Source organism: Coffea arabica, chromosome 3c, assembly GCF_036785885.1.
Source record: "Coffea arabica cultivar ET-39 chromosome 3c, Coffea Arabica ET-39 HiFi, whole genome shotgun sequence".
Classification (NCBI taxonomy): Eukaryota; Viridiplantae; Streptophyta; class Magnoliopsida; order Gentianales; family Rubiaceae; genus Coffea; species Coffea arabica.
The window spans coordinates 10,572,063-10,584,128 of NC_092314.1; the positions used below are offsets into that span (position 1 = coordinate 10,572,063).

General features: G+C 33.3%; 2 protein-coding genes across 2 annotated transcripts; both read right to left on the reverse strand.

Moving 5' to 3' along the window:
* Window positions 1-267: 267 nt before the first annotated feature.
* LOC113734554 (uncharacterized) lies at window positions 268-1,564 on the reverse strand. The gene is made up of 2 exons (XM_027261141.2): window positions 1,391-1,564; window positions 268-787 (listed from the first exon to the last, which is right to left on the reverse strand). The coding sequence occupies exons 1-2, from the start codon at window positions 1,500-1,502 to the stop codon at window positions 516-518; spliced, it is 384 nt and encodes a 127-aa protein (XP_027116942.1). The 5' UTR covers window positions 1,503-1,564; the 3' UTR covers window positions 268-515.
* Window positions 1,565-9,191: 7,627 nt separating this feature from the next.
* Window positions 9,192-10,507, reverse strand: LOC140037630 (uncharacterized). The gene is made up of 2 exons (XM_072082218.1): window positions 10,343-10,507; window positions 9,192-9,703 (listed from the first exon to the last, which is right to left on the reverse strand). The coding sequence occupies exons 1-2, from the start codon at window positions 10,431-10,433 to the stop codon at window positions 9,369-9,371; spliced, it is 426 nt and encodes a 141-aa protein (XP_071938319.1). The 5' UTR covers window positions 10,434-10,507; the 3' UTR covers window positions 9,192-9,368.
* Between the last annotated feature and the right edge of the window lie 1,559 nt (window positions 10,508-12,066).

Sequence of the window (12,066 nt, forward strand, 5' to 3'; positions counted from 1 at the left end):
ATCAATCTAATGTTTAATTGATGTACAAATGATCCAACAAAAAGTATCCATGACTTCGTTGTTAGTTTGAAATACTTGCTAATTTGGATAGCCTTTTTTTGGAAAAAAAAATTCTTTTTAGTGAAACATAAGTAAACCTGTTTTCAATTATTTACTTTTCTAATGATTTGTTATCAGCTTATTCAATGTAAATTACATTACAAAACGTGGTACAGTATCATTCTAAAAAGGTTTTCAAAATAATCTCATAAGTAAACATAACTCAACTTTTTAGTGAAACATAAGTAAACCTGCTTCATAATGCATGGGAATATTTTGCCATCACATCAGAAGTGGTCATACAAGACACACACAGTTACACACACACATACTCGAAATATTGAACTAGCTTGCAAATACATAGAGTGCATATTACATGATCACTCGTCAAGCTGTTATTTCTATTTGACACTACAAACTACTAAGCCTGTTTAAGCATTGATGAGTAATCACGACCTAGCTAGATGCTGGCTTTATTAGTTCTCAGTCTCTGCATCAACAGCCTCATCAGGATGTCCACCATAGCCGCCGCCACCACGTCCTCCATAGCCACCACCAGGATACCCTCCATATCCACCCCCGTGATATCCTCCATAACCACCACGGCCGCCACCGCCACGTCTGCCATAGCCACCACCCGGGTACCCTCCATATCCACCCCCATGATATCCTCCATAACCTCCTCCTGGATGGCCCCCATATCCTCCTCCACGGTACCCTCCGTAGCCATCAGTCTCAACTGCATTAGCTGCAAAGAAGATAAATACCGCGTAGGCGTTAGTTACCGTAATCGCAATTCTGAAATGTAAGGTTTGGACCGAATTGTCCACACGCTTTTAGGTAGCATATCAAGAAACATCGTAATCATTTGAACATTTATCTGTGTCAAGTTAGTATCGTACAGATATCCTTAAAATGGATTATTACTACTAACTAATGGCTAGTTTTACCATAGTGAATCATAGTTTCTAACAATTAATCTTTATTTTGTTATGAGTATAAAGATTATTTAACGCTATATTCAAAATGAGAATCTTAAAATTTCAATAAGAAGTATGTTTTATGCATAGAGAAGTACTAGTGTAAAATTTATTTTGACACAACAAGTACAGGAAAATGATCCAAAACTTTTATGTTTTATGCACTATACTCCAAGTCCCACGTTGGGAAAGGCTTAACAATTGTATGTACACCATGCCAAGGTGTATGTACACCTCAGCTATGTTTCTTTTCTACTCCGACGCTTCACATGCACGACCAAAATCTAACTGAAATGTTAAACTGTGTAGTCCAAAATTTTAAGATCCATATAAATTTGGAAAGAGAAAAATGCTAGAGAATAAATTCTTACAATTGTCAACAGACGTGGAAGTCTCAGCCAATTCCCTAGCAGCAACCTCTGAGGTAATCATTAAGGCTATAGCCAAGGAAATGAAAAGGAAAAGAAGTGTCTTTGAACCCATTTTTTGCTCAGGGAAAACTTATGTATTGAAAAACTGGTTTTTGGAAGGATGGGAAAGCTGGTATAGATTGGTCTCTATTTATAGGAAAATCTTTGCCACACTTCTGTCAAAAGGGTCGGGGAGTCGGCCCACCAGGTCGTTGGGCGATGAAGAGATGATTGTTTGCACTTGGTAGAAAGTCCATATGATCATAAATTACAGTCCCTTTAGTGAAAGTTATGAAATAGAAAGATGTACTTAAAAGCGTTTATTCTAATTTCTACATGTTTTAAAGACACAGACTTCGAGAACTATGGAGAGGATAATGTTCATGTCCAATATTCAACAATATGTCCAAGTATTATTGACAATTTGGACTCTGCTTATTACTTCGATGGATTATGATTATTACAAATTGATTAAATTGTCAAACATTTTTTTTTTTTGAAGAAGAAGAAGAAGAAAAGAAACAAGGAAGAACATGCCAAACTATGCAATAGTTCCAACAGAGGTATGATTGGAAGGCTATTTAATTATGTAACGTTTTGCATTACAAAAACATGTTTTGTTATGTTTGCTAAACGCCTATAAGGTATAGAATGGACGAATACCATTTTGTATCTCAAATGTAAGATTGATAACGAGGACTTAAATTTTCTTTTGTCATAATTAATTTAGTGCTGCCTTTTATTGGTTTTCCTTTTGCTTCTAGTTAAGTCGTGGTCTTGATCTAATTCTATTCACCGAAATTGAAGTATAATCCCTAAAATTAATTACTTGTATGCATATTTCCAAAGCTAATTCGCAAGGAAGAATCTTTTGAAAAAGAAGACACAAAGATTAGCACTATTCAGCCTCCCAAAAATAGTAAAAACCATTAGAATTCTAAGCAGGACATGATCATATCTATGTAACTAAAAGAAGTAAAATCTTCTAAACCTATAAAGCACTTTTAAAAATAGGGCCCAACTTGCGCTCTGATCTTGAATTGCCTTCAAAAGCATATATTACAGGTCCATAACTGTTGATAAACATTGATCAAATGTGTAAAAACCGTACCATCTAATCTTTAACTTAAATACCAAGCAAAAAACTTTAGTGATATGCTGTGCCCTAATTTTAATTGCAACAGTCCATTCATTCAAATGTAATCAAGATTGTATGGAAGTTTTCTACTACCAAAAGGATTTGGTTCTGTACACAATAGGAACCTATAAAATTTCATAAACCAAGTTAAAATTAATATTTTTTATAAGAATATAACTAATTGTGTATTCTTTTTGTTCTTTAAGTTTTGCCCCTACATTAAATACTTCTAAATAGGGGGAGATTTTAGAATTCCTTTTAGATTTCATACTGACCCCAAGTTAAATATATCGTTGGATAATGAAATAAGTAATTTTGACATTTAGATTGCAACAATTTAAATAATTCAAAATATAGCTAATTTTCATTCTTGAGATATTCAAATTGAAGGAATGATTCCCCTAAAGAAATCATAGAATTTTCCCTAAATATGAGTTCCGAGTTTGGTTCTATTGCATCATTTGCAGTCTAAGTTCTTTCCAATGTTTTAAAACTCGGAATGTTAATTGAACCGACCAGGTGTTCGGATCAAAGTTCAACCGATTAGACCGGTTCAATCCTGAAAAAATAATTTATATAAATATATATGTACAAAATAAGACATGCAATGGACCAATTTAAAACTTTATATGAAGAAAAGTTTAATATTTTCAAAGAATTTGGATTTTGACAAATAAAAATTTTAAATTATAAGTTGCAACAAATAAATTTTATCTCAATCTAAATTGTATCTACCAAAAAATAATCTTAAATCCAACCCAAAAATACCACAATATTATAAAATTATACAAAATTCACGCCCATGAGAATTAGACATTATGAGTTTAAATTTTTAATTTACGTTTTTAAAGAAGTTTGGAATTTGGAGGAAGTCGGGAAAATAGAAAACAGTGATGCAAACTTGATAAAAGGCAAAAAATGAGAAGAAAGTGAGTGGATGTGGTGTTTAATAATTAGTCTTTAAGGTTAAGAAAAACCTATTCTTTTATATATATATATATATATATATATTTTTTTTTTTTAATTTGATAGACAAAAACAAAAAAATCGCTGGTTCAACAGTTCAATCCGGTTCAAACGGTTCTTATTGGTTTTTAACTCCAGTCAACCCAAGGTATGAATCAGACTGGAGCTATGGCCGATTCACGGTCCAATCAATCGAACCCGCTGGTCCGGTCCGGTTTTCAAAATAATGGTTCTTTCCCTTTTCTCGCATTAACACTTTTTCCTAGTTCAACATATATGGTTCAATTGCAAGGCAAACTGGTCATACGCAACCGTCAAATACGGTGTACTCAAATATGGGGTAAAATGAAGCAATATTTTTCAGGAAGAAGGTGTAGGAACTCAAGTCATTATTCGGTGTCAAAATTATCAAATTTGGCATTTGGGATAAACTAGTTATATGCAGTGCCACGTAACCAGTGCGCATCAGAAACATATATGTGCGTGTGTGTGAAAGTTACACATCCAACACTTGATAGATAGGTGTCGAGCTGTATAATAATAAATACTTATTCGAGAAAAATACAATTTTTATATATAGCGATGAGCAGGGTCGAATTCATAGGGATTGGAGATAATTTGCTTCTTCTAGAATTTAGAATATAGGGGAATATGAATAATTAAACAAATCAAATAAAAATACGCAACTAACAATTTACTAAAAATTAAACAATAATAAATAAACTCTATCCAAGAAATAACTTCGGAAATGGTTCACTCAATTGATCATGGATGCAATAATAATTTCATTCACTCATTGATAAATACGTTATAATTGCCAAACAAGCGATGACAATCAATTTCTCCTTACTGTATCGGTGATCAAGGTACAACCATTAATCACTTCGCTAATCAAGAAATAACCTTAGGTACGACCGTAGAGTTCAATTTTTCAATTACCTTAAGAATTAGAGAAGTCCTGTTCTAACCAAATAATACGCTATGAGGGTTATTTTAAGTTAGCCATGCGTTCCCCTGACACAAGCCCAATTATGTCAGTCACCACTAATTACGGATTTAACTGCCCTATTACGGACGCCCTTGATATTTAAATAAAATAATAACCATAAGAAATTAAATCAGAGAAAACACGAAAACCAGTAAATAAAAGAAATAAAAATAATCAATTTGATCTCATAATTTTAGATGAACCATATCCTCCGTTATTCCTTGACTAGAATGACAAGCTTAGTTCATCGTCAAGGGAAAAAAAGAGCACCTTCTTTTAATTGTCTATCACGGCCAAAAGAGAGAATATGACCACCAGTCTGCCGCCCAAAACCAAAGATGATAAAAACCTATCCTAAATTGACTTGTCTCTTTTTTCGGCTGACCAAGAGTCCTCGGCCAAAAAGAAAGGAAACTACCTAATGGACTAGTTTCCTATTCTTATTAAACTACTATTACTAATTCAAATCAATTTAGAAAGTCTATAACAATCATTTGATAGAACATCCGTGACCCCATTTCGGGACTTCAAAGCACAGCCGGATAATACGCGTCCACTCCCGAGCCTCCTTAGGACATGTAGAGTTTAAATTTTGATGTGCTCATGTTTATTAGCATAAAAATTCAATAAAAATCACGCTTTTAATTTTTTTTTGCTCCAAATTCTTACAATCAATGCCAATTACCAAATATAAATAGAATCCATCAATTAATACAATATTTGATAAAATAAAAGAAAAAAATAATCATAAAATTAATGACAAAAATGCAACCTATCAAAAAATACTCCTCAAGTTCTTTTGGTAATTGTTGAATTTGACAGAGCTTTTGCCGGGAAACATATGTACATTCTACTTCATTGAATTTTTTTTTGTTGATAAAATAAAATAAAAAAAAGAAATATAAAATTGAAAACTTACAATGTGAACATCCTATGCCAATTTTCTTGACAAACAGCATATGAAGCCTTTTGTTGTCTCAAATGCGATTGCGACCTATCTTGGCATTGCAAGAAGTCAAAACTTACTGGTTCATGGCGTAAACCGCTGCTTGTCTTATTAGCCATCATCCATTAATGCATTCACAAAGACTTCACCGCGATGAAAGCTCTGACGAACAAACATCCATTTGTCGAGAAGGTCATGGTCCATTAACTAAGATTGAGAATTTAAAAATTCAATATCTTGAGTTTTTCTTTTTGTTTCTTAAATTTTAGAAATAGCTTAATAAAAAAAAAGAAAAAAAAAGGATAAGCGTCAGGCTGTAATGATTTACCACATTCTCAATCCATTTTGCATTTTTTGTTTTGTGTAATATCCCAGTGTCTAGTAATCGCATTGGATCCCGACTAATCTGAAGTTAAACATTGTCAGATCCCTTTTGAAAGTGACTCTTGTAACGTTATTTTCTCCATTCATAAAAGTTGAATCGAGACCTTACTTAGGGCTTATTCTCGATTGATTATTTCAATCAATTATAGATTCTGATGTTGGATAATTAGTTTTTGTGATATTTTTAGTTGCTCTCATATTTTGATTTTGGATTTGGTAGCTAAAATCTATAATATCCAAACATAGTTTTTGCTGATTCTTATTATTCTTTATAATCAATTTCTACAATTAAATTTTGTAAAATCTAAAGCAATCAAAAAACAAGACCTTAATAGGTATCAAGTTCATTGTCACTTGGCTCAACGACGAGTAAACCACCACGTTTATGTCAAAATAGAGACGTTTGCCAGAAAATGAGCATCTCTTGAAGCATGTATTTGTACTTTTCATGCACAGCCATAACGCTAAGATGGGCTTTCCGCCATACGATACCTCAGGACGCGATTGAGTCATTTTACCCACACAGCTAGCATGCCAGAAGTACTTAATTATAGACCTGCTTGGCCTACTCGGAACTACTTTGTAGTCTTCGTCGCTCGTGTCGGCATAAACTTGCAAATCAGTGGTCAAAGTTGTCAGTGTTGCTGGGAAGGAGTTTGCGGCTTCAAGTAGGACTGCAAACGAGTCGAGTCGAGTCGAGTCTCGATTAAATTTTATCAAGCTCGAGCTCGACGAGCCGGCAATTTTCAAGCTCGAGCTCGACTCGAATCAAGTCGAGTCGAGTTCGAGCTCGAACTCGAAAAAAATAAAAATATAATTATTTTATTTTTTAAAAAAATAAGTAAAATAATATTTTGTTCTTAATAAATAATAAAATATTAAGGATATATACGTAATTTTACTATGAAAATAAAAAATAAATATATAATATAAGTAATTTTATTATTAAATAAAAGTAAAAATAAAAAATATATATATATATATATATACACTCAAGTTCGCGAGCCGACTTGCGAGTTAACGAGTTTAATATTCTGAGTTTGAGTTCGAGCTCGAGTTTGACTCGAACCGGCTCGAGCTCGACTCGAGCTTGACTCGAGCGGCTCGCGAGCGGCTTGATTCGTTTGCGGCCCTAGTTTCGAGCCTAGCTGCCAATCAAAGCTTTCGGTGTCAAACGATTCACATAAATTGGAGAAAATGACTCTCAACTGCATAGTGACTTTAGCCCATTGAGGGTTTAATTCGTATTTGTCGAATACTGCTAACTCGTTTATCAATCAAACTAGCGGTGAAAAATAATTCCAAGTCTCAATAGGATATCTAAGCCCAAAGGAAATTTGGGAGGATCGGAATGGATTTAAAAATTAGGGGATTTAAGCTCAATGATGCCCAGTTAAATATGAGAATGATTAGGTATTGATTGGGAATCCTAGGACCCAATTTATTTGCTCTCTACACTTTTTTTGATCGTTTATTTAGCTCTCTCTATCTTTTTCCTTTTTTTTTCATTTCTTAGAAAACCATTAACAGAATATGTTGAAGTTTCTTACTAAGTGCAAGTTGTGAATATAAGAAAAATCAAAGAAGGATTTGAAAATCAAACGTTCAATAACCTAAAAAAATGAAAAGTTTCAGTTTTAAGTCTAAACAAGAAACAATAATAGCCATAAGTTCAATCAAAGTGCTATATATGAATAACCCAATGATGTTTCTATCCATCTTGGAGTTATCTCGTTTCGATATCATATCGGAGAATTCCGTACCGATTATGAGCAATGCACTCGTCTCGCCCACAGAGTGTCCTCCTAGCACAAACATTCTAATGATTAGGTATTTAATGATTGACTAAGTCGACAAACCAAAAGCAACGGTATTATCCTTCCTATAAATTATGCAAACTAAAAGAAATGAAAATTTTCTCTTTAAAAAATATAACAAACCTAATATTGCCTTATAGTAATAGAATTTTGCTAACTTTAATATATTGTTATTATTATTATTCAGCCTGAAGTCGTAACTGAAAGTGATATATACAAAGACAAAGATCAATTCAACATGAATAATAAAAGATTTTAAGGAAAATAAGAAAAGGGAGTTTATTCACTTTCAACACAATATTTTTGGGTAGTCAATACTTCGGAGAATATGACAAATATTTACATTAAAAGGATGCCAAAATAATAAAATAAACAATTACCCCTACATTTTTTTACTTTTATTTCTTTGTTTGCTTTTTTTAGGTTAAAAAATACAGGAATTACTATTTACTTTTATCTTTTTGTCTTCTTTATAAGGTCAAAATTATCATATACTCTACAATATTAACTATACAAAGAAAATTAAATTGATAAAAGGAAAAGAACTCTCTTGTTTATTTTCTTAACATCTCTTCTTATTTTTGTTGGGTTAATGTTTAATGTCATGCATATTTGAGTTTATTAGAATTTAAATCAGATGATGATGATGCTAACGATAATAATAATGATAAATAAAGTTAGCAAATTCTAAAAATAAGGCAGCACTTTGCTTGTTACTTGGTAAGAGCAAGTCCTTTTTTCAGGTTTATGTAAACCATCAGACGGATAAAATTTTCCTTTTTTACAGACTAATATGTCTCATATTTACACTTAGAGGAAGAAAACAAATATTGCATCAAACCTCAAGGGTTAACATACTTAATTTTGGCTTGGAGGGACTAGTTAGAAACAAATTTCTAGAACCAAAATTTCAAATTAAGGGGCCTAATACGCAGTTCTAAATGTTAAAGATCAAAATAGGATCACTGATTAAAGTTGAAGTACTATTGGAGTCATTTACCCGAACCATTATTTTGCCCTCTAAAATCGTAATGGACAAGTGTTAATCCGAGGCTGAAATGCATTGTAATCTACCTTTCTTTTATACTTGAGAATAGCACAATGTTCAATCTGTCACACTCATTGTCAACTAGTCAATTAGATTTCAGGCATTTGTGCTATGGTTTGAGAGAGAGAGGTGGTGAAACAAAGTAAACAAGATCTTCTGTATGCTTTTGCATCACTTTATGTATGGCTAGACTAAATATTGGACAGACAGATACCTAAGTGAGGATCTTTTTGAAAATATATGCATTGGTTAGTTTTTAAGTATATCCAAAAGAAAAGAAAGAAAGAAAAAAGGAGCAATTTGATAATAATTTACTGATTTACAGATAAAATCAACCAAAAACTAGGATTGACTTTGTTGTCAATTTGAAATACTAAAATTACTCATTTTTTAGTGAAAATTTGCAAAATTTACTTCGTATTGCATGAAAAAATTTTGCCATCACCTCAAAAGTGCTAAAAAAAGAGAGACAAAATCACAAACTCATATACTTAATTATATTGAACTAGATAGCCAGCAAATACATGGAGTGCATATTACATGATCACTGATCCAGCACTTATTTGAATTTCACATTACAAAGTACATACTATTATAGCAAGCCTGCTTAAGCATTCATGATTAATCATGACCTAGCTAGAAGCTGGCTTTATTAGTTCAGAGGCTTAGCATCTGCAGCCTCACCAGGATGTCCACCATGGCCGCCACCACCATGTCCGCCGTGTCCATAACCACCATGGCCGCCACCGCCATGTCCATAACCACCATGGCCGCCACCCCCGTACCCTCCATGTCCATCCCCATTACCTTCTCCTGGATGGCCCCCGTATCCACCGCCATGGTGCCCTCCATGACCTCCTCCATGACCTCCTCCGTAGCCTCCTCCGTGGCCTCCGTGGCCTCCTCCGTAGCCACCTCCATGGCCTCCTCCGTGGCCACCTCCATGGTACTTGGCTTCTCCTTCCTCATTTGTCTCAACTGTCTTGGCTGCAATAAAGATAAATAGGGTATGGGCGTTAGTTACTGTAATCGCAATTTTGAAAATGTAAGTTTGGACCAAATTGTGTACATGCTTTTAGGTTACAGAGTATTTTAGCGAAACACATCGTAATTCTTTTGAAATTTTGCCTTTTAACGTATGTGTCAAATTATTATTTTACAGATATCATTAAAATGACTAATTACTACCAACTAATAGCTATTTTATCATAGCGAATTATAGTTTCTGAAAGTTAATAAATACAATGATTTATTAACAGTATGTTTAAAATGAGAATCTCAAATCCATATGTTTACAAAATATAGTTTTACTCAAAAAATACAGGAAAGGCAATCCAGTCACAAACGACTATACTCCAACTCCCACGTTTAGAAAGGCTTGACACTTAGAATCCAGTTACTGAAAGTAGAGGTGTATCAATCTTTTTAACCACAGCTCAGCTATGCTTCTTAGTACTCCGACACTTCACATGTACAAGAAAAATCTATTTTTTTATTTTTGAAAAACAACAAAAATCTATTTGAAACGTTAAACGCTGTGGTCCTAAATGCTGAATTAAAACATGGTGCATATAAATTAGAAAGAGAAAAAATGATGAAATGTTAATTGAAGAATAAATGTCTTACAATTGTCAACTGACTTGGCAGCCACCTCTGAGGTAATCATTAGAACTACAGCCATGGAAATGAAAAAGAAAAGAAGTGTCTTGGAACCCATTTTTGCTGAAGGGAAATTTATGTATTGAAGACTGATTTTGAGAAGGATGAGGAAGGTGGTGCAGATTGATCTCTATTTATAGGAAAACCTATGCCACATTCCCATCGAAAGGGTCCCGGAGTCGGCCCACCAATGTTGAAGAGGCAGTTGTCGTGCTAGGTCGAAAGTCTACATAAGCGTAAACAAATAGAAAGATGTACGGAGAAGCATTTGTTCTAATTTCTACAAAGGTCTTTGAGGCATATAGATTTCGAGCACCATGGAGAAGATAAGGTTCATGTCTCCCATATTCAACAGTATGTCCCAGCATTGTTGATAATTTGGACTCTGCACCGACTTCGATGGATTATATGCTTTCCAATTTGATTGACGTGTCAAATATTTTATAAGAAGAAAAGAAACAAACACGTCAAACTTTGCAATAGTTCCAAGAAAAGCATGATTAGAATTATGTAACTTTTTATTTACATCACAAGATACAATAATATCTTTTATTATGTATGTTAAAAACCTATAAGTTGTAAATATAAGATAGGGTCTTGTTATGCCCTTAAATCTAATTCTATTGACTGAATTTGAAGCATAAACGAAAGTTACTTGTATGCATACATCTAAAGCCGATTTGCGAAGAAGAATCTTTTGAAGAAGAGCAGAAGTAGTTTTTATGAACGTATATATATGCCTATGTTTTCCAAATAAGGAGACACAACATTAGTAAAATTCTGCCTCCAAATAAATGAAGGATAATATAAACACACTAAAAGTGGAATCTCAACCTCGCCTCATAAGGATGGTTATGATTACTGCTTTGGAACCTCTAGTTTTGGTTCAATTTTAGTTTCGATTCTTTTCTAGATATGGTTCTAGTTTCTTGTAGTTATCATTCCGGATCTTCTAATTGCACTTATATACTTATTGTTTCACCATTGAATTTGAGAAAATATAGCAATGAATCTGGAAGAAAAATAAGACTTTTAGTATATTATTAGCTGAAAAAATATATATGCTTTGGGTGGTGACACCATATAGGTCCTCAATTGGTATAAGAATTTTAGTTAAAGGACTTAATTCATGTGATAAAACGTTAAGGGACCAAATCGGCTTTAGTGAAATAGTTTGAGGACTAAATTGGCGATTTTCCCTATATTTAAATTGTAAAGTATTTTTTTAAAAGCATTTAAACTGCAAAGTACAAATGTTAAGGGACATTTCAAAATATAAAATATGACACTTTAAATTGGACGAATGAAGTACTAATTTCAGTTGTACATTTAAACCATTAGTTATGTTCAATTTAAAATATTTGATGTCTCCAAATGTTTGTCATCTTATCAAAATCAAAATTAATATCATCCCAACCTTTACCTACGCTTCATCCTAGATTCACATTTGAATTTCACAATTTAGACACTATTATTAACAAGTTGAAATCCTGAAATGCAACAAACACTTTGGGACAAAGAGAGTACATGATTTGAAAGGTGAAATTTGTGGTCCTAAAATAAAAGGACGAAATTAGACTAGACAAAAAATGTCTTGCTACTGTCAACCGACATGGAGGACTCAGCCAATTCCCTAGCAATTAACCCACCTCTGAGGCAATCATTAACACGGTAGCTAGCCATGGAAATGC

Coding starts and splice junctions, on each gene's coding strand:
- LOC113734554 (XM_027261141.2), bottom strand. CDS start 1,502: ATGGGTTCAAAGACACTTCTTTTCCTTTTCATTTCCTTGGCTATAGCC. Junction 788..1,390: donor TTCCACGTCTGTTGACAATT/GTAAGAATTTAT, acceptor TCTTCTTTGCAG/CTAATGCAGTTGAGACTGAT.
- LOC140037630 (XM_072082218.1), bottom strand. CDS start 10,433: ATGGGTTCCAAGACACTTCTTTTCTTTTTCATTTCCATGGCTGTAGTT. Junction 9,704..10,342: donor TGCCAAGTCAGTTGACAATT/GTAAGACATTTA, acceptor TCTTTATTGCAG/CCAAGACAGTTGAGACAAAT.